Source organism: Egretta garzetta, unplaced genomic scaffold (assembly GCF_000687185.1).
Source record: "Egretta garzetta isolate BGI_Z169 unplaced genomic scaffold, ASM68718v1 scaffold497, whole genome shotgun sequence".
Classification (NCBI taxonomy): domain Eukaryota; kingdom Metazoa; phylum Chordata; class Aves; order Pelecaniformes; family Ardeidae; genus Egretta; species Egretta garzetta.
In genome coordinates, this window is record NW_009260349.1 from 842,043 (window position 1) to 864,431 (window position 22,389).

At 51.3% G+C, this 22,389-nt stretch overlaps 1 protein-coding gene across 5 annotated transcripts in view; it reads right to left on the reverse strand.

Annotated features, from left to right (window-relative positions):
• Window positions 1–451: 451 nt before the first annotated feature.
• RAPGEF1 (Rap guanine nucleotide exchange factor 1) overlaps window positions 452–22,389 on the reverse strand; it is a 90,147-nt gene continuing 68,209 nt past the window's right edge. For 3 of the 5 annotated variants that reach the window (XM_035898214.1, XM_035898212.1, XM_035898213.1), the window contains 14 exons: window positions 17,502–17,594; window positions 15,766–15,854; window positions 14,283–14,394; window positions 12,564–12,639; window positions 9,239–9,323; window positions 7,785–7,877; window positions 7,242–7,427; window positions 7,002–7,086; window positions 6,674–6,768; window positions 6,121–6,199; window positions 5,878–5,979; window positions 5,346–5,443; window positions 4,130–4,258; window positions 452–3,531 (listed from right to left, as the gene is read on the reverse strand). In XM_035898214.1, coding sequence (XP_035754107.1) covers window positions 3,381–3,531; window positions 4,130–4,258; window positions 5,346–5,443; window positions 5,878–5,979; window positions 6,121–6,199; window positions 6,674–6,768; window positions 7,002–7,086; window positions 7,242–7,427; window positions 7,785–7,877; window positions 9,239–9,323; window positions 12,564–12,639; window positions 14,283–14,394; window positions 15,766–15,854; window positions 17,502–17,594 — 1,473 coding nt within the window. In that variant the 3' untranslated portion in view covers window positions 452–3,380. Of the gene's footprint in view, window positions 3,532–4,129; window positions 4,259–5,345; window positions 5,444–5,877; window positions 5,980–6,120; window positions 6,200–6,673; window positions 6,769–7,001; window positions 7,087–7,241; window positions 7,428–7,784; window positions 7,878–9,238; window positions 9,324–12,563; window positions 12,640–14,282; window positions 14,395–15,765; window positions 15,855–17,501; window positions 17,595–18,977; window positions 19,260–22,389 lie in introns of all 5 variants that reach the window. The other 2 variants (XM_035898217.1, XM_035898215.1) reach the window with 2 other exon arrangements.

The window sequence follows — 22,389 nt, forward strand, 5'->3', positions numbered from 1 at the left end:
GGCCACCCGGCCTGCGGCCGCTGCACAGACTGAGCTGTGGCCGGGCTCACGCCTGCCAACATGTTTTGGGGAGCGGAAACCCCTTGACACAGGGGACATCAGTGCCTGGGGGAAGGTGACAGGAGCAGATTCCACCCTCCCCACCAAGTGTAGGGCTTGTAGTGGGGTGAGACCATCTTACTGGGAGGTAAGGAAGAGATTTATAGGGGAAAAATAAAAGGGAAAAGGGACAAGGGCAGAGGAAAACCCCCGAGGGGCACATGAGAAAACACGAGGCCACACCAGTGCCAGAAGTGGATTCGATTGTCACTTTAATCCACAGACTGCTGCATGCACTGTAAACAGGATCATCAGGCGGGGTTGTTATTGGTGTTTATTTGTCTTTAATATAAAAGTTACAGGGCTGAAATGTTTGCAGGAAGATGCCACCATCGGGACTGGGTTAGGCTGGTGACCGGGGGCATCGCTTCTCCCCACTCCCTGCACCGCACGGAGGGAACTGGGACCCCTCCGGCCTCCCAAAAAGAGAGGCGACGGCCTCGAGGATGCTGCCCTGCAAGACACGCGAAGACACTCATGGCCAGGCTTGCAAATGGCTGCTGTCCTGGGCTTCTGCTCCCCAGGGGTGCTGCTCCGGGACGGGGTGGGGGGGTCTCTGGTCGGCAAACCTGAAGCTGCTCTGGGCACTGAGACCCTTCTTTAGGGTCCCTCCAGCCCTGTGAGCCTGGCCCGAGGTCAGGACACCCCACTCTGCTGGGGAAGGCCATGGAGGGGGAGGAAAGCCGGAGGGCTCAGCCCCACTGCGCTGGAGGAGGTGCTGTGGCTGTGCTGAGCCTTTGGGTTTTGGGGGGGCTGGTGGAAGGCGGAGAGCAAGACCCCCCCTTTGGCACTAAGAGGGCTTGTGGTTTCGAGCATGGGGAAGAACCTGGACACAGCTCCCGCAGGACCCTCCTGTCCCCCCATGGCATGGAGCCCCAGCCATGAACACTGCACCCCCGTGGCCCCACATGGGGAAAGCGGGGCAACAGGCGGTGCTACCACCACCCACCACGCTCCCAGGAACAGCCCACGCGCCCCGAAGGAGGGAGGTGCTCAGTGCCGGCCGGGGGGGGAAGCCTGCGCCAGGCACCCCAGACAGGGGTGCGTTTGCCTTTTCACAGTCTTGCCATGTTGGGTTGTTTTTTTTTTTTTTTAAATCTTATTTACAATGGAAAACACAAGCACTACTTCCTGCGTGGAGGGCTGGGAAGCCTTTGGGGATTGCAAAGCCTCAGCCAGACACGACACACGGCTCCAGTGCCCTTCGTGCCATAAAAACAAACCATTTTTGAAGTGTTCTGGTTCGGACGCCGCGTTTCAGCACAGGAAGATCCCTGCTCCTCCCGCTCTGGGGTTGCACAGCACAAACTGGTGTCGGACCCCATGCTCTCCTCCCCCAGATGCCCTCAGGGGCAAGGGGGTCTCTCTGCGCTTCAGCATTTGGCCGCTGCACGAGTCCTGTGCCTACGTCTTCAGGAAAATAATCGAGCTGGGTACAACCCTACGAACGGGGCAACGCCGCTGTCGCTCCCTCCCGCCGCCCGTCAGGCAGAGCTGCCGCCTGCAGGGAGCTGGCCAAGGCTTTGCAATCTGTTTGTAGAAGGAAGTGCTTGCAACTCTGATTCACTCAGAATAAACAGAGGCTTTAGCAAACACGAGCTGCTATTGAGAAATAAGTTAAGGATGCTCTGCAGAACACTCCGTCTTGTATTTCTTGAGAGCCGCTGCCGTAGAACTGCAGGATTTTGTTAGACAGAACTCAGTAAAAACCTGTGACCACGCGACACGGTGCTGAGAAAGGCCTCGCAAGGCTGCTAAAACCTACGGCGTGCGCTCAAACCCACGATCCACACTGTAAACCATCGGATGAGGACAGAGAGGAGGGATGTGAAATGGCCTGGCTGGGGCTGCATTGGTGAGGACGCCCCCGGGGGGGACACGGAGAGGGGACAGAGGGGCTGAATAAGGCACACCAAACAGATTGGGGTTAACGCTGCATGTGTGGGAAATGAGACACCCCCCCCTCCCCCCCCCTTGCTCTTCCATGCTGGGCTGCCCCTGCTCTGCTGGCTCCACCATGGCGGTACTGGGGACGGGGACCTGCTGGGGCTCCTGCCAAAGCATGGATCACAAAGCACAGCACCAAGGGTCAGCCAGACGGGGACCCCCTGGAAAAACCATTTGGCAACAGTGAGAGGGGAGAGGAGTGGGGTGGAGGGGACGGGGTGGCTCAGCCGGGCCCAGGGCTCCTTCCCGGTTCCCATTTCCAACCCCAGAAAGGGACCTGGCTCCTTTGCCCGGCTCCTGCCCATGCTCCGCAGCCAGCGCCCTCGCAGCCGCCCCGTGCCTCCTTTCTTCCAGCACTTGGAACAACATTGTCACCGGTTGTGAGTTCTATACATACTGTTTTGCACTTCTCTTGTTTTCCTATAAACCCATTGGTACTCAGACATGCATCAAAAAAAATCCCCAATGGATTCTAAATACTAATATTTACAGTCTCATATACTACAGCATTTACTGTGCAAAAGCTAGTACCGTCACTAAAAGATACGGGTTCACAGGACACTGAACCACAGTACCTCGGGTAGTCAATGTTTCCAGGGTTTGGAGGGATTATCGTTGCTTAAATAACGAGATCTGAGAGGAGGAGGGGGATACGATGACTGGAGATGGCGGGTCCCTGCCCACATTTTCAGTGCCTCTTCCGTATTTACGACTGGTGCCTTCCTCCCATGAAGAAGACGTGAGAGATCTGGGGTAAACCGAAGACCCCTGTAAACACAAGCAGCTCTCTGAAAGCAGAGCTCCTCCGGCAGGCAGCGGGAGGCTCATCCTCATCTCCTAGGGATGAGCATATTTCAAGGTGGCATTGCAGGGGGAGACACTCAAACCCTTGGCTTCCACGGCTGCTGCCTGCTGAACACCACTCCGGAGGCAAGTTTGTGGGTGGTGTGCTCTTGCTGACCCTCCTTCGTGGATGAAAACAAAAGCCCGGGCATTCCCGGGTGCAGTCGGCCAGCAAACCAGTAACACGCTTGCCTGGGACCCTCCTTCCACAAAGCTCTCTCCCCGGGTTTAAAGCTGATTCATGGCACAGAGGGACGGGAGGAGAAGGAGGGCGAGTGCCGCGAGCACCGGCTGATCTCTGCCCTGCGTGGCTGACGCGTGCGGTCACTTCTCGCCGGCTGCGAGAGCCCGACACTCACACCCCCAGGGACCGCTGCCAGCTGGGAGGGAGGGTGCGTCATCCAGTACAGGTACAAACATTGAACTCCAGTCTCATAGCTGCCCTCGGTGCGTCTGCGGAGCAATTCTCCTCGCTCGCACAACCCCTCCTCCTAGGTTTTCTCTTCTCGGTCTGTTTTCCGCCTCGTAATGTTCCGAGGTTTGATTTTGAGGGACAGTTCCCACAAGGCCTCCTCAGCCAGGTGGTCGCTGAAATCGTTGAAGAACGACACTATGTCGTCGTTTCTTTTGATGTCGTAATGTCTGGAAAAGCACAGAGCAGGGCAGCAGTTAAACAAGGGGCCTCTGGGGACCTCTCCCAACTTTGAGCCACCCCTGCCCTGCCCTAAGGGACAGTGGGGGCTGCACTACCCGAGCCCAATACCCGTGATTGTGGTGTGACACCAAAAAGGGGAAAACCCATCATGCCCATCGCTGAATAGGGAAAAAAAAAAAGACCCTATCACACTGAAATGAGTAGTTAGACCTGCTGCCTCTGCTGAGAAACAGCCTCAAAGAAAACTCCCGATGACCTAGAGAATGTGGGAACCAGCAACAGCAAAACCTGGAGGAACAACTGGTGTTCAAAGACAGTAGTGGCAAAACATTACTGCACTGGATCTCAAAAATAATACAGGAAAAATGTCCTCACAACTTTTAGCCATGGCTAACCTAGAGAGGGAAGGAGGCTGTGACCAGAGCCCTGTTGTTCCCAGGTTTCCTTGCATCTCCATCACGATGCTTTGACTTCAGACTCCCTTCCCCTTCTACAGGGGGTTCCGTGCCCCAGCCAGGACCCCCCACACCAATCCCCACTGTGGTGCCTCAAAGCCAGCTCCGACCCCCCTGTTGCTGCACTTACACTTGTTGGAAGCACCTCATGCTGTCCAGGATGTTAAACTGCTGCCAGCGCTTGGAAAAGTTTACTTTGCTGTCAATGTAATCAGGGTTTCCCAGATGAACAAAGGTCAGGTCCTGCAGAATCAGGCCTCTGGAAGAGGGGCAGGGGCAGCAGGCCAGGGAGTAAGCAAACAAGTACAGAGGTTAGTCACACAGGGCAGGACTGCCAGGCAAACGGCAGCCACGGGCTAATGGCCTCCCGCTGCTGCCACCATCAGCGTTGCAGCTTTAAACTAGAGGGGGACGTCCCCCTGGCAGCAGATCCACAGGCCTTCAGGCACAAGGTGCCCACCACGCACAGCTGAGGGACCCCTGGGGCGAGGCACCCACGGTCACGCTAAGGGCGCTGAGGTTGCGCTCTCACCCTCCCATGGAAGGGAGGACCAGGCTGGAAGGAGGTCGCAAGGGGAAGCGCCTGCCAGGGGTTAAATCTTCCTTCCAGTTTTATGCAAGAAGGTTTCCCTCAAGTTGAGGTTTTGCTAGCAAGGGGGTCTGTGCTCCCTTCCTCCCTCTGCCTCCCCAACTCAACCGTGTCCCTGCACAACCCTGCTGTGGTCCCCTGCCAGATGAGATGCCATGTACCTATGCAACCTCCTCCTACAGAACTCCTCCTATGGAAGAACACAAGACCAGGAGAAGTTTTAGTGGTGTAAACCCAGAGCAAATCTGGTATCTAGATCAGAAGGCCCTTACAGAGAAGGGCAATGGCTTCAACCTTTCATCTAGGAACAGGATGAGGCAGCACATTTGACAAGGCAGGCTCCTCATTTATCAGCTCTTGCAGTCAGCAGAACCAGAGCTGTCACAGAGGAGCAAGCAGCAGCTTGAAGCTGTGGGATCCATTGCACCTCATGGGAAAATCTGTCTTTCTGCACACACACCGCAAAGAAAATACAGTTAAAAAGTGTCAACTAAAGATCCAGACACTTGATCTTTCCTTTGCCATAGTCGATTTAGAAAAGCCTTCTTTACAAGAAGACAGCTGCCATCCTGCTTCCCTCTGCTACAGGACAAATGGCTCCAGAGAGGGCGCGTGGGTTGATGTGGCACATTGCTGTCTTATTCTAGGCGTAGGGCAAAAGGCAAGTGCTGAGCTGAGCAGAAGCTGCTGAGGAATCCTCGAAGGAACCATTTGGACATGCAGAAGTAACAGCAGAGGAAGGACACTACCAACTCACAGGTAAGGTATGCAGGGAGGCTCCACGTCAGCCAGAGCTGCTCGGTAGGCGCGGAAGGACGAGGAGCTGTCAATCAGTGTGCAGTACTCAGCCAGGCCCTGGCAGAACACAAAGCCCACCGTGACACCACTGCTGCAAACCCATTGCCTTCGTAATCTCTCCCCAGAGAGCCGTGCAGGCCAGGGAGTTAATGCCATCCTGCAAATACCTCCTACTGATTTACTCAGCCTGACCCCGAGTGCGTATACGCAGAGCCTCACTGCCTTCAGCCTCATCAAGCCCTCAATTTGCCAGGAGGAGGAGGAGGAGGAGGAGGCTGTTCTCACCCGTGGCTGCACTGGCACTCCTGCAGCTGTCAGAATGCCCAGCCACACTGCAGGCTTCCAGCACCGTGGCATTATACGCACTGGAGAGCAGTTATCTGCCATCCCTCCACGCTGGGACGTGGCTGAGCTGTTAAAACCACCCAGCTGTTTCACACCAAAACCGTTATCATTCTCCCCTGAAGATGACAGCCCTCGCTGCTCCTCACCTCTGAGGTTTGTTTCTGCCACTCCAGCCTTCGGATGGGTGCAGAATCCAGTGCAGAAAGAATGGCCAGATAGGAATTAAAATTATTCAGCTTTCGTAAGTGCTGTGAAGAGGGAGAATATTGCAGTTACTTCAGAGATCTGAAAAGCCTTTTAGCATCAAACAGCTCTACCAACCAGAAGGTCCCACTCCCCTGCTCCTTTAAGGAGCAGTGTGTGATTCACAGCAAGAACCAAGCTGATACCTTCATAATCTTTATAAATTTCAGGAGCAGCCTCTCTCGGTCTTGGGCTTTCTCTTGTAGCATAATTATTGAACGCACCCTGGAAGAACAGACAGAACAAAAAAAAAAAAAAAAAAAGATAAACCCACTTAAGCAGATCTCAGATTTCTTCTTGTTTTATTTAAAAAAACTGGTAGCTGGGAAGGATGGGCCAACAATACTAAAAAGTTCCTGATACCTCCAACTTAAATGGAGCACTCTAATTCGTAACAAAGAATCATTTCAAGGATGACCACAATCACCCTTCACAGAGTGCATTTATTTGCTTGTTTGAAGGGCTCAATGGTACTGGCAGTAATTCCTCTGGCTTACAGTGCCCTCCACAACCCTCCTGATTTTCTTTCTCACGTGCTCTGGAGTCTTTGATGAGTGCCCTGCATCTACTTCCTGGCCAAAAATATACGTTATCCCACTTGTAACAAGGGAACCCAACTCTGCAAGGAATATTTTGAATATCTGTAGGGCACTGGGGGTTAAGCACAGTTCAGTGCCACGGCTGTTCTGAGCTCCTTACCAGTAGGACATGTTATTAAAGTGCTCTGTGAACTGTGTCAGATTGGGGCTCTTCTCTTCATTTTGCTCCTTTGCCCAAAGCAAAACTTCTGGGATCTGCCAAGGAAGAAGAAGAAGAGGGGGGTGGGAAAATACCACGCATTAAAATGGGATTTCTGCCTTAAGATTCCCAGCCGCAGCCTGTGTCCACAGCCGCTCGCTGACCCAAGTTCAGCTGTCTCCTACAGCACACCAGGCGTGCTCGGAGAGCTGGCAGGGAATACCAGAGATTGCAGAGGGAACGTGTCTGAACCCCTCCCACCACCCTCACCCTGTCCTCATCTCTGTACCTCAATTTTATAGAAGAGTTCAGCATCTAGGAGGGTCAGCTGCTCGGCTATTTCATGACTGTGGAAATCATGCAGGGTCCCTGGCCTGCAGGAAACAAGGATGAAGTATAAAGGCTCAGAAAATGCGACACGTTTTCTTCTCTTCCTTATATTGTGGACTGAGAAAACCCTTGTGTCTACAAGAAAGGGATGCCCTGCCTCGCAGAGAACCAAGATATGGTTACATGCATCTTTCCTCACCTGGCTGCCACGCCACGGGCTGCAAGAGGTTTGATGGAATTGGCGTAGCTCAGCATTTTCTTCTGATCCACTTTATCAAGGATATTCTTGCGTAACACTCTGGCGAGGCTCAGCTCCCCGTTGCAGACCAGTCGGAAGACCAGGTCCATCAGCAGCTTGAGAATTTCCTCTGTCAACTCCACTAAGCTGAGAGAAAGATGGAAAAAACCCAGGGAAGGCATCAGAGCTACGACTCTGAGCTAGAGAGTTTGCATCTGTACCGATTCTTGTTGCTCTTTCCCATGAGCAGAACCGAGTGACTGAAATTCCTCCCCTTCCCAGCTCTTCCTTTCTTACCCATGCCCCTTTTAGCAGTTATTTTAAAATCACTGACAGAGACAGGACACCCCAAGCGCCTGCTGAGCAGGAGGGTTCAGCACTACAGGCGTCTCACTGGTCAGGGTAGAGGATTTCAGCTGTCATAGATGAGGATTAAACAACACAGCTTCGTAACTGCCAGACTGACCCCGCACCTCCCATCCCGAAATGAAGGCGGCAACTCACCACAGCTCATCCACCACTCTCACCAGCACGAAGAAGGTGTTCTTACTGACTCGCTTCTTAAACGTGTCTGGGAAGTGGCAAAACTTCTCATATGTGGTTGCAAATTAAAGAATCAACTTTGTGTGTTCAGACCAGCATCAGTGCAACTAAAAGCTGTCTGGAGGAACATTAGAATAGCTACTGTTCTGTCTTGGCTGGAAGGGGTGTTCTATTTCCAGGAGATAAGGGACACCAAAATGGCTCTAATTAACATGGTATTAAGCTGCCACCAGCTGCAGGTAGCGGGGGTGTGAGGAGGTGCTTACACCTCGCAGAGCTGGTGCTAGAAGAGCAGGTGTAGCCTGAAACTGTTCTCTCTAAGGCGGAATTTAATGAGCAGCGCTCCTCTCCTGAGATCTCCCCTGCTGGCTTGTGACATCTGGTCTCCACAGATCTCAGGTGTCACCTCTACCTTCCTCACTGCCCAATTTGCTGCAAGGAGAAAGGTGGCAGGGGAGACAGCACAGGTTGAAAAAAGCTTCTGCCAGGTGGGCAAAGGGGAAGAGAGAAAGGTTATCAGTAAGTCAGGTTCTGACAAAGGCCTGCGGGAATGCCCCAGCCGGCGTTCTCACCGACAACTGCTCTGCAGTGAGATTTGCCGCGTCCTTGGCCGCGCTGATCCCAGCAGGAGCGAGGGGAGCAGCAGCTCTGCTGCAGATGGCAGTGATGAGCTGCGACGCAGGACAGGGTGACGTCAGGCTCCCTTTGACGTGCGTGTGCAGGACCAAAGCCCACGAGGCCTTTGCACTGCCTGAACCGAGACACTGACCTGCTCAGCTGATGGCGAGGGGAGCCACGGGAACAGAGCCAAGGGGAAGGAACTGCAGGCAGCCGGCTCAGCAAGAAGCCTTCTCCATGCTCTGCCAGAAATGCTAACGCTCACCCTGCCACGTAGGGGCCCTCGCCCGGTTAGTGTTTACAAGCTCAGATCAGAACTGGGAGGCTGGGAGGACGTTATCTACTGTGCTGCATTTCTTGTAATAAGACAGAGAATAGATCTTGACGGTTTAGTCATCTCTAGTGTTAAACCACACCTGCCCAAGCAGGCAATCCCAACGGCCCCTCCGGAAGGCAGAAGGCAGTGTGATCCCCATTCTACAAAGGAGATGTCCCAAACAAATGACCAATTTCCCAGTGACATACAGAAAACCTGAATGGCTCTTTTCCCCTGCCAGGGCCTTCAGACTACTCCCAGGTCCAGTGCTCCACCCTGCCTGGACCTGCCCAGCAGCATTTCCCATCTGCAGCGTGCAGAGGTGAAGGAAGTCCTGCTTGGGACACTTCCAGGGCAAGCACATTGCTGACCACGCTATCTGTAGGCTTTTGCCCAAACAACTTGCCACCAACTCCCTCCACAACGGCTGCTCGGCTCTGATTCCTGGTGGGGGTGAACTGCCACTCATGCAAAAGGATATCTGTACTGCAGCTTCTTGATGAGCTCTTCAGGGGTGATAAACGTCCTGTACGTAGTCAGAAAGGCTTCACAGTACAGCACCAGATCTACAGAGGAAGAGAAGAAAGCCTCAGTCAACCCTGCTTTTGGAAAAAGGAAGCTTCTTGCAAGGTTGAATCCAGTCTTACAGGAAGAGGACATGGACACATTTTGACATGAATGGACTGTACAGAAATGCTGTGCTGTTGTCTCTTACCAGCAGATGGACCCTACGGCACAAGAGCAATGCTGAAACTGCCCTGTCCCCACCAGCCTGGCTCCCACTTGCAGCGCTCAGGCTTGCTGCTTTGCTTATGTGACCACCCGAAGCGGTCAGTGAAGAATAACTGTTTGTGGGACAGGAACTTTTGACAATGGGTCGAGGAAAAATATGGTTTAGACCTTGGGGATACTTTACAGAGAAGATCTGATGGTGAGAGGTGCGTGCCTGTTCTCTGTCTTTACAGCCTAGGCAGCACAGAGCCCTGCAGAAGGACGTGGTCACTCTTCCCTCCTGATCAGGAAAGCATGTGTTTCGACGTGACGATACGGTGCTGCAGACCCTGCCCGTGCTATCTTCCAGGAAATCTGCCCCAGGACAGTGTAAATATAAGATTATTTTCCGCCAAAAGAAGAGTAAATTGCACTGTCGCTACCACGACCATGACCCTGCCTAAACACAGACGCTGACGCGGTGCACGCAGTCAACTTGTGTTTATTCATCTGCAGCAGTGGGTGCTACAGGCCCCAAAATCGCAAAGGCTTTGGCCATCATCGTGGGCACAAAGGGCGGAATTTGAAAAAACAGAAACTGCAAATGGGAAAGAAGACATCAGGTCAAGACTGCAGTACCCTCACAGTCCCGTGAAAGGCTCGGCCACTGTGCACACCAGTGGTCGAAATGGAAGCTTATTAGCCCTGGTATAAAACCACGCCACACCGCGGGCAGCACGTGCAGTGGGATGGCCCATTGCCCCTGCCCGGAGCGCTGCAACCACGGGCAGAGCCTGGCTAGCACAGACGGGGAGAAAAAACTTCTGCCATGCCTGCCCAGGCTAGGCTGTACATGTAAAGCTTGTTTCAGCCAGGACAGGGATCACCCCACACCCATCTGCTGTAACATCCACCCCTTGCGCGCGGCGGGTGGGAAAGAACAGGGCACGGTGTGATAGCTGTGCCTCTCTACCTGCGGGGTTTCTCTTGGCAGGAGCCTGACAGAGGCGCCGCTTCCTTCTGCTCCTAAATCAGGGTGTGCTGCTGCCTTTTGGTTAAAGACAATCAGACGTAAGCTCTAAAGCCGGAGGCTGGGTGGTCATGTCAGGGGTGAGCCCCAGGCCTCGTCCAGCTGTAATCCTGCACTCACAGCAAGCGCGCGTGGCTGCAAGCACTTAACTGACCATGGATTTTATTCCTAAAGACCACAAGTCTCTCTTTATGCCTTATTCCATTTAGCTCTTTTAGAAAACTCAAATGGACAAGAAGCATCATGCAACTGGGCGTGGAGCTGCATTTATTCTGGGTTCCCATCTGCCCAAAAGGCAACGTGAGGTAATACAGCTGGTCTGCTCTGGCACTTGAAGCTGCCAAGAAATTCATCTTTAAAGGAAAGCCTCTTAACTATACCCCTCTGTGCCGTTTGGCTGATTGATTTACAAGCCCTGAATTCTTCTCATTGTAAGCTTAATTCATTAACCCTCTCAGTCACCCAAGCGCTGGGTGAGCATAGTAGAAATTCCTCTGTGCTCCGTTCAGCTCCGTGGCTTGGCAGAGCCTGTGAGGCTGAGCTCTGTGACTATTCTGAGAAACGTGCCGCACAGAGCTCCCTCCGCCCGGCCGCTCTCCCCATCCCCACCACTGCGCATTTAAAACCCTGCTCCAGTTTTCCCTGGAATTGAGAGGATCTCCATGGCTTCCACCTCGCTGCTTGAGGCACCCTCAGAGCTCCCCACCCATGAACCGCAGGTCTAGCACGCGTCCCTTTACCAAGTAGCTGTCTTTCAACAGGAACCGTAGGGAAGGTCTTCCAATGTGATGCTTGTTCCTGAGAACAGCAGGAGTAAATCAGAGCTTCTCTAATTCCAGTTTCAGCATTTTTACAAAGGGTATTTCCACCATCTCATTTATGAACTACTTTTTTCAAATATACATGTCCAGCCTTGGTGCAATCAATTGCCTCCTCCTCTCTGGTACGTTCCTAACTTTGGTCCTTTCTGCCTGGATTCGATGCTCAACGTAAACAGGGAAACACAGCCGTCAGGGGAAGGATTTTCTTGCTAGCTGAATGGCGCTGGTAAGTAATTGCAAACACCTTATGCTACAGCAGAAACCCTGCCATTTAAAAAAGCCCATGAAAGATATTTCCCCTTTGACTATCAAACCTCTAAAATATGAGCGCTGAGTGGTTCAGCGGGTTAGCGGATTTTGCCTTGCATCCCAGGAGATAAGGAGATCAATTCTGGTTAAGGCCATCAGCACAAATGTGTTTGGCAGGTTCAAAATCGCTCTCTGGAAACATTGCAAAGGCCGTCTTTGCCAGAGGTCTTGGAAAGGAGCTGCTTCATGTGCATGGTGACTAGGTTTGGAGAGATAACACGGGGTATTAACAAATCTTGAGCTAAGGGTTGCTAACCTCCCTTTTCCTCCTCCACATTTCCTTTCTCGTACTGTGGATTCCCCCTCTGAGCCGGTCTGGGTGGCTACCAGCATGCCAGTGGTACAGAGGGGGACTAGGAAGTGACATGGTAAGTTGAAAATAAGGAGTGTCAGCAGAGCAGCCCCTGGACAGCTTGCCTGATGCCCACGGGTACTGCATTAGACCCAAACCAACATCCCTCCTCTCCTACTTTGATGCAACAGTCACCCCAGCAACTCCTACAGCACCACTGCCCTGAAATTCAAAGGGCAAGGAGCTTCTCTGCAAACAGGACCCATGTCACAACAGGCTGGTCACATCTGCACTTGCAGAAGGCGGTAGCCCACCTTGGCAGGTACGGAGGCACCAACACAGCACTGTCACCAACTCCACTGGTGCACCTCGCCTTCCAGCTCTGGGCAAGGGCTATGAGGAGTTAATGCCACCCTTGCAACTAAATGGAACGAACAGGCGCTTATCCAGCTTACCTCCGTTTCATCAAAGATAAGCACAATCCCCCCGCGACTCGGAGGATCACAAATGCAGACCTCTCCACCCTGGCCCAGCTGCTGGCAGTCGCATCACGACTGCGCACGCTACAGAGACGCAGAAGACAAGCAGCAAAAGGCCACGCCGGGCTATGCTCCTGAGCTCTGTTTTGGTGCATCTACTGTACCTTTCCTGTCGGTCTCTGTTGCGTGCACTAACAAAATGTCTCCGGATCCACCACGAACATCTGGCCCATCGTCTCCCTGCAATGAGAACAGAAACACATTAGGCATGGCTCAAGCTCCCTTCAGCCTGGTTTACCATCTCTGGGGTTCAAGCTCAGCAACAACTGGCAGAGCACGCAATGTTCCTGGCACTGCTCACAGCACAAGCTGGGACATGGTCCTCAGTGCTGGGCTAATCCTGGAATTTTAATAAAGCATTTGGTGTCCCAGATGAGGATCTGGGCTGATCCTCACTCAGGGTCTCCAACTCCTTAAGGCCAGGCTGTGAAGCTCAGTGAAAGCTGAAGCTTCTGTCCACAGAAGAATGAACAGAAATGTCCCAGACTCCCAAACGCTCCCAGAAGACCATTAACAGGGCAATAACACTGTGTGAAATGTCCCAAAGTGCAGGATCACGTACCACAGTGCTCACAGTGGGGTGAGAGGTCCTGCATTCATCTTGCATGTTCCTGGAACATCAAAACCTAGCAAATTAATTCCCTAATCTGGAACTGTTTGGCTGGAGGTCACATGAAGCGATCCAATAACCGGGAGCAGAAAACAGCCCTGCTTGACCCCTGCCTTACCACCCCCTAAAAACATCTTTCTTCTAGCTACTGCAATTCACAACTAAAAATATGCAAAACTGATCTATCACTCAGCCAGTGGTTCCCACGCTGCAGGAAACAGCTTGCAGTGGCAGTTCTATAGCGTTTCAAACACATAGACCGTAAAGAAAAGAAAGAAAAAAGAAGTGAAGGGTTGACACAAATCTGCTAGTCCCAAATGTTCAGAAATCACTGATTTTAAATTGTTTCTTAAAGGTAATATTCCTGCAGAGGGGACTGGAGTCGTGTCTGGCTTCCCTTAGCAATGTCTCTGTCATTTCAATATGCAAAACACTGAAAAAAACATGGATTACAGCCACGGAGCACCTAAGCCTAAGATGTGACTTTTTCAGGTGACCCTCTGGCAAGACTCATGAAATACTACTTAAGGAATGAGTAATAGCTTCTCACTCTCTCCTGCACATCTCGGCTGACCAAAGAACACTCCTAAAGTGCCAGTAAATGATACATTCTCTGTTTTTCAGACTAGCCCCCTGACAGTCTGAAAGCTTCAAAAGCCTGCGTATTCCCCCAAGCTGCCTGTCAGAGACAGCTTGGTTCAAGAGCACAGCAAGCAAAGCTGCCTGGGAGTGCACCCAAGGCTAGAAACAAAGCCATTTCTCAAATACAGAAGCAGTTACTGTGGCTGCTCTTCCCCATCAGCCATAGGATGTCCTGCCCGGGAAATCTGCTAAACCTGTCTTCAGATTGAAAGGCCAACACCATAAACCCGCACCTGGATTTACTGTGCTCAAGCTCTCAGGTGCTTTATTTCAGACTGTAGCAGGCTGAAGAGGTGCAAAGGAACAGACTGGGAAAAGGGCACAAGACGAGCTGGTTTTTAAAGAGCCACCTCACATTTTGTTAAACTCTCATTCATTGCTGATGCTCCCTGCCTGTACCAGCATCTCATACTTGCGCAACAGCCTGCACACATAAAGCTGCATACCACTTCTGCTGCAACCTAGTTTTTCCTATCAAATAAAAGCTGATGCCTTGCTTGTGCGCACAGAGAATGAGATTTCAATACAGCGTAAACCAAAGAGTATGAAAGCAAACCCTGAATGCACCTACCTCTTGCTTCAGTGTTAACCTAGACATAATTTCACTGTGGTCGATAAGGGATAGCTCATCTACCTCTTCCTCTAACTGTGATGATTCCAAAGCATCTGGTGACTGCTGCTGCCTGTAAAAAAAAAAAAAAGGCAAATACCCAGTGTCATTGCCCATCCCAGGTAAGATATGCTGGGTCCACCTGAGCTCCTAGTGTACAAACCTTCACTAAATGACAGTAAGTACACAGACACTCTGGAGGTAAATCTTCAGCAAACAAGCCCGAAAGTCCCGCGCTCATTCTGTTGCTTTGTGCATCTCTTGAAAAGGGGAAAGATGAGCCTTTAGGACCTGACACTTGTCTGCCTGCATTTCTGGCAGAGAGGATTTTACTATGCCCTGTGTAAGTACACATTTCCGTGTCTCCTTAATCCACCACATTTTTAGTGCACACAAATCTAAGCCCTTCCTCAAATGTATAGAGACTGAGCATACTCTACACGTATATATCTCAGTCAGCTCATGACCCATTGCGCTGGTACAAGGGGAGATGACAGGCTCTCTTTTTGCAGGAAGATAGAGCAGAAAGCTCTGACCACCTTCTTGGTGTACATCCACAACTCTAGTGTTCCTACTCCCAAATAGCTGGTACTCTTGTGCCTGGAAAACACACTCTCTGTGCTTGTATTCCTAATAAAATAAAAAAAAAAAAAACAAACCAAAACCAAACAAAAAATACACATTCTTTATAGCTTTCCCCAGGCACAGGCCCAAAATTTGGTGGCCCAGTCTGTACTTTCAGCAGAGAGCGAGCTCTGCGGAGCACTCTTGCATTGCCTCCTTCACTGAAGGGATTAAACCCCTCAAATCAACTGCAGGAAAATGGGGGAGGGAAGTTGACTGTCACACAGAAAACAATGCTGCTCTCTATTTTTGCTTTAGAAATGCAGTTGAAGAGCAATCTCAAGCAGCAGGGAAGCACTCCCTCCGCTCCTCCTGAAGCCCATCTGTTACAGCCTACACCTCTTCATTTACATAGACAAATGATAGCTAAGAGCATTAGAATGGATATAAAGCCTCCTGCTTCGGGGCCTCAGCCAGCCTCTAACTAGCAGGGTTAGGAGGAAATTCCCCTCTGGAAGACTATTTCCCAACAGCAATACAGACTTTTTTTGCGTGTTTTCCTGGAAGGAGGAGGGAGCAGCCAGTGTCAGTGTCAGGGCTGCCAACTGGATGGACTTAGGATGGCTAACACAGGCGGCGTTAACCCCTACAGGCTCCCTGAGTTAAGTAACGACATCTTGCCGGGATTCCTCCTTGTTCAACAGGACCCCACCGCTCACCAGTCGTGCAAAAAAACTGGGCTTAAAATTTAGAGAACACTGAGAAGGTTGAGGGCAGAAGAGGCAGCCCTGAGGATGGTTTGGTGGAGGGCAGGGCTAAGGGGACGTTGGCGAGGCTCTGCCCTTCAAGGCTGCAGGAGCACCAGGGGAGCCAGGCTCACCTTTCAGCACCATCTTTGCCTTCCTTCCCCATGGTGCTGCTGTTCGAAGGGGAGTCTTTGGAGTGGCCGTCTTTGACAGAGGGAGATTCCTGCGAAGAGAAGGAAGTTTTTTGTTATTACATGGGGTTCTACACCACAGCTAGCCTTGCATTTACAGTCTGACTGCCCCTAAATGGCCCTTTACTGTAAATTCCTACAGAGCGGTTAAAGATTGAAGCAAGTTAATGCCAAATGCCAGGAAAACACAGAAGTTAATTAGACAGGAAATTTGGGACCATCTCTGGAGACTAGTGTAATTAGTACTGTTTGCTTTTAACATTGTGAAATGATGCTGAAAGTTACAACACAAGTCAGCGGTTGTCTTGGATTTTAACCCTCTTGCGACTTTTTTTTTTTCTCCTCCAGCCCTTACTGTTGAAACCCACTCGCCTTCTGCTTTAATCAAAACACACACAGCCAGCTCTACGCTCTCCAGTTTCAGTTCCCCTCCGAGTCGCAGCCCCCAAACCCAGCCTGTCCTAGGGGGTGGGTGCACGCTGCCCTCCCTACCTCCCTCCTCTCCCCCCGGAAGAGGGTAACCGAAATGCTTCCACTTCGCAGTTCACAGCTGTGGAAATGAGGCTAAGGCAAAAAAGCAGAACCATCCGAACCTGCGGCATGGAACAGCAGGTAGAGAGCTCAAAGCAAAGACACAGCATTTTAAATTAGCTGTTTATTAAGGAGAAAAATACCCATGATTGGCAAATAGGAATAGTAATCTAACAGTGTTGGAGTTCAGAATTATTTAGTATCATGCAGACTGAAACTTGGAAATTTCAATCTACTGAACAGACTGGACCGAAACCACCTACGCGCTATCCATTCGGCCCGGAAAACGCACTGGTGAGTTTAGGTTTCTTGCTGTCTGCAGAATTTTTCCAGGCTATATCTGTAAAGCCTTTTGCTTCAAAGTTGAGAACCAGCTCATAGCTGCCCAAGGGATGGGCCTGCCTAGATGTGTCTCTTGAAGGGAAGTGATGGGAGCGCTATCTCTTGGTGTATGTAACACCAGCATGGAGAAAGGTCTCCGAGACATCCTGCGGGAGATGTGCCTTCCAAGATCAGGGCGGGCAAAAAGATCGCCCCAGACCTCTGCCGCTGTTTCCTATGACCCAACAGGAAGACGGTACCTCCCTGCCATGGAAAACGCCCTGTCTCCTCTAGGAAATATCTGAGATACGAGGCTTGAGTAAAGGAAGAAACAGAGTGTGATTACAATGCTAAATCAATCACTTCGTTTGTATCTAAATGGTGAAGGGAAAAAAAAAAAAAATAGCACGAGGCTTTCTGTATTAAAAAAGGGAAGCCAAAGCAGTGACAAGAACAGACACGGCCCCAGGACGGCGCTGCTCAGGGTGCAGCTTTCTGGAAAGGAACCTCACGCAAGCAGCTCCAAACAGACAGCGAAGCACAAACAAAACAGCGCGGCAGGAAAAGCCGTCCCTACCTCCTGCCGGGGCTCACCGCGACCCCAAAAGCATCGCCTGCTCTCCGCCCGCACCGGGACGCCACCCAAGCCTGCCAGCCAGGAGTGGGCAAGCAGAGGGACTGCCAGCAAGGGAGCCGGGACAGCAGGACGGACACAGGAGCTCCACGGTGTGCAGAAGAGGCCGGTGCCAAGCATGTCAGCCCCGGCGTGAACTCAGCATGCACCAGGCAGCCCCTTCCCGGTGTCCGGCCCTCTCCGGGTTACTTACTCCTTCAGAGCGAGGGAGTTCCCCGTTGCTCTGGCCAGAGGAATACAGATTGACGTATTCACCCTCACCAGCCTCCTCACTGGCGTTTTCACTCTAAGGGAGACAGGACGAAAGGAAATACGTGATGGTGCCCCCCGGCAGCACTTAACGTTAGTGAGTGAACGTGCCCACGGGCTGGGGGGAGAAGCGCTCTTGGGCTGCTGTCACCTAACTGGGAGCCCTTCCTCCGGCTCAGCGGCCAACACCAGCCACCGAGGCTGCACCTTCCCTGGAGGTAATTATTTTCGGGACTATCCCAAAGGCCCTGAGCTGCAGTAGGACAGCACAGCAGGCACTGCTTTGCAAGAACTGCCGCGGACACCATGTGAGACTGCGGAGGTGCAATATGCACGTGCGGATTTCAAGGTTAAGGCAGCTGAGCATTCAGAGCTTGATACACAAGGGCCTGTCCTACCCACACTGTAGTCCTGCCGCTGAGCACCGATCAGCCCTGCAGCCCAGAGGGTATCAAATGTGTCTCCCAAACTGTGCTACAAGCACAGACTAGAGCCATCACGCCCAACTAAACCAAATCTGAGGGCTTCTGGGCTGTAATAAGGACCTAATGCAAGGAAGATGCAACAGCAAGGTCAGGTCCAAAGTGTGAAAACTTGATCATTTACTCTGCAACCTGTGTCCCTCTTCCAAACTTTGCGGAAGAGGCAGCACTCCCATGCACTTTGCTGACAGCTCTAATCCCATCAACTCTAGGCTTTGCAGCAAACAAAAGAGGAACTGCCTCGAAAACGAGGTGTTTAAAAAAAGTAGCTGTCATGCACAAACCTGCCAAGTGATCTGCAAAACTGATCTGGAACCTTAAACTAATAGTGGCATATCAGCGTGGGAATTGTGTTAGTCTAACTTCACCGACACGCGATGCTTTGCACCAAGGTGCCCCGCCACCAAGCGCACAGCTAGGGCTGCTGGCAAAGGGAAGGAACGGGAGCCTGGAGAGAGCAACAGGGTTATGTGCAGGAGAGACAGAGCTGGGCTGCACCCACCCCTCCGGGGCCCACCAGTGACTTAGGAGGGAGCAGGGCAGCAATCACCAAATCCTGCCATGGCAGCAACTTGCAGGATGCAAACCACTGTTGGAAGCTCGTGTTTAGAAACACCCAACCTCACAAAACTCTCCTTTACCTTCCTGGGCTTTGTATTACAATTGCAGGAAGCTACAGCAACTTCTCCTCTCCCCTTCACCACCATTTGACATTTCATGTTTCCTACAGATGTGCTAACATTTTCTCAAACCTGCTGAGGCTGTTCATTTTTTCTAGCCACCATTTTTATATGAAATTACCTCTCTGCAATTCACCCACATGTTTGGAAACCGGATCACATTGAGCATGTATTAATACAAGAAGCATTTTCTTTAAAAAAAAACCCAAATAAACCCAGCCTTGTGTTAAGGTGCATTATCTCTTTGGATAGTCTCACCGAAGGCGTCTGGAGGGAATCAGTGAAAGAGGTTTCAGAAGGAAGGCAGACAGGAGCATTCCCGTTAAAGCTGCTCTCCTGAGAAGAGGAGTTTGGCACATCCACAGTGCTGGGTGACTGGCTGGCTGCGGCAGGCACCGCTAGGTCAGAGCTCTGAGATGGATGGACGGGTGGAAAAGGTGGGGTGGAGGAGGAGGAGGAGGTAGAAGAGAGGAAAGGAGGTATGGAGACTTGGTTGTGAGGCACAAAGTCCTGGGAGTAGGACCTAAACACAGATTTGTACTACAGGACGTACAACACAAAAACAAGGAAGGTGGGGAAAGGAAAAGAGACAGACAAAAGAAAAAGCAATTAGATTGGCAGCAGCGTAGCAGTGACAGCACACGGCATTTCGGACCTCTCCGTCGAGAGGCCAACGCGAGCAGAGGCAGCACCGTGTTACCAACCCCACGCTAGAGCAGGAGTTGCTACCTGGGACACGCAGCCAGGTTTGTCACGGAGAGGCACGTTCTTGTACAAACAGGAGCCGGGCTGCTCGCCCCACGGAGGGAAAGCGGGCGTCAGGGTGTTTCCCTGCAGGTGCCCAGCCTTCCCCCCAGGAGGGAGAACGCCTGGCTCGCTCGGCACTGTTAACAGCAAAGCGCAGCCCGAAAATCCCTTGAGTGGATGAAAGGATGCAAAGGCACACAGAAACCACAACTGTGAGCATGCTGGAAACATCTAGATAGAGAAAAGTACTCTGAGCGCTTATTGCTTTTCTGGGATTTTCCACAGGATCCAAATTTAAGATGCCATTTGCTCCAGCCCTGTAATTTAACAGCTACTGTGTCAAGTCTGTTCCAAAACACAGCTCCCTGGGAGGAGCGGCTGGATACTGTCTTCAAAGTTGCACTGAAGGATAAAGAAGATTACACTGCTACTCCTTCCCATTTGAGAAACACAGGGAGCAAAAATGGTAATCACCCTCAGGAATGATGAATTCCTTATCAGACCGATCCTTTAATGCAGCGCAAGAGTCAGCTGAAGAGATGAAAAGAGATCATCTGCGTAAAGCTTTATTCCGCTATCTCTCCTAATCATCAGATTACTGTTCAGATAATATTAAACAGGGTGCAGTGGGAATATATTGTGCCAAGAAAAACAAGAGCAACCCTCCGTCTCTTAACATCTGGTGCGAGTAAGATTTGCCATCAGGGTAAGTCCAAAACAAAGCTGACACCCACAGAAAAACCCAAAACAAACCCAAAAAGAGAATAATGCTAAACCTGCTGGAGAGGAGTTTATTTTAAAACCTGTAGAGCTCAACCACTAGTGAGATCTGTGTTGTAGCCAAGTGGACCTAAGAAAGAATCACATCATCCAAAAAAAACCCCACACTGAAAGGAAGCCGTGGCGGTTGCTGGTTTGAGCGATCAGCTGCAGGACGGTGGATTACTGAGCTCTCAAGAAGCACGGGCACAACTTGCTCAAACCAGGCTGAAAAGGGACACCACTGGGATGGAAAAAAGAGAAGGGGGAAAAAAAGGCATGAGTGGGAGAATTCAGGCTACATTTTTTCGGGAGAGTTGAGCGGGTGATAAAAAGCAAAGCTTAAGTCTGTCACCTGAGCCACGGCAGCACCATCCAGTTCAGCTGGGGTATTTTTTTTTTCTTACCTAGGAAAGATGTGAGCTTAAAAATTTAAACTGAGAACAGCCTCGGGCCAGAAGCCGGGGCAGAAAAGCTTTTCCACTACAAAGGAAAGGAAACGTAAAGGTCAATGGCTAGACTTTACCTTCCACCACCTTAATCCTGGAGAGGTTGCCCTCCGCTGTGTGTGGAGTCCGGCAGTGCTCTGGGTGTATTCTCAGGGCCCAAAACAAATTGCAGGCCATAATACAGGGGAGCAGAGGGAGATGCTTTAGAAAGAGAGCTTAAAAGGCTACTGAAAAATAATTAAAATGCAAATCCCTACCGCATGCCTGTGGCTAAAGGGCGACTGGCTCTAGGACGGGCTCCTCTCTCTTCCTGCCCGTTTCTTTCCGGCTGAGCAGCCCTGGCTCCAGGGACACTGTCAGCTTTTGGTGCTGCCTCAGTAACAATGACAAGTCTAATCTCTGTATTTACTTTCTGCCTGGATAAATGCCCTACATTTATTCATTTTCACTTGCATGGCACAAAACACTAAATCCCTCGTAAGACGCCAGGCTCATGACATCATCTTGGCTCAGCAGATTCATTATGCCTGCCCCGTCTCCCTGGCATTTCATGATCTCACCGGCACTAATACGCCAACTATCACCCCAAGTCCCAGGCTAGGCCCCCCAAAAAAAGAATAGGAGCAAAGTGGATGGAGAACGTGCACTCCCACCAGCTACTGCTGCAATGGCTCAAGGAGGCACTCCGAACACACGGCTGTCCTGAAAACCAGATCCTCTGCTCCAGTAAAGGCAATAATTTGCTCAAACAGAGCCTATGTGCCAGCTCCCCTAGCGCTGGGCTTCCTGCACCCACGTGAGACAGGCGGCATATGCTGTCCTTCACTTTGTAGTTGATGGACATCTTCCACCAAGGAGTCCCAAGGGTTTTTGTCTCTGACCTGCCGAACCCAGAGAAAAAGCCAGGCTTTTGCAAAGCAGTGGTGGAGCTCACGCAGGGCATGAATGAAAGGCAATCGCTGTCCTCAATCAAGTCACTCTGGGACCGGCAGCACCCCGCGAAGCTCTCATGCTGGGTGATGGTGCTGGCAGGGTTAGTTGAGGGCAAACTCCGGCCGGGAGGCTCGGCAGCCAAGATGCTGCGGGTACAGTGCCTGCAGGCTGAGCTAGCAGCCTGGGGAGATGAATTGCTGCTTCTGGGGCAGGAAAATTTGCACAGCTTCTGCCTTGCATAGTTTCAGAGACATTAATCCCAACTCAAAGGCAATTTAGACCTAAATATAACATAACATTGCATAAATTTTAAAAGTTTGAATGCGAATACATTGCTACTGCCAGTCACTATACATTCACGTCTCCTTGGCCTCATCCATACACCTTTCGAAACAGTATCTTGGCATGAGATGTGTTGAAAATGCCGGTTTAAGGCTCCGGTACCCAGGAAAATGCATTAATCTTCACTATGTGATCCGTGAACAATCATTTAACGACGCAGACATGCTCTCAGCATGCTGTTAACAAAGGAAACAGTGCAGAGAAGCCTTTGGTGCACTGGCATTAATTAGCCAGGCTGCTCTCAACTTCCAATCTTGTTGTAAAGTTGCGTCTTGTAGAATGCGAGCCAGGGAGCCCCCTCCTTCCTCCGGAGCCTGCAAGCAGCTCTGGAATTCCAGCTATGCAGCCGTGCTGGGACAAGAGCCAAGAATGAAGCATACTTTTAAAGGGGAAAAAAACACCCTGCGGTGGAGATGATGTCCATATGGCACCCATTCCTG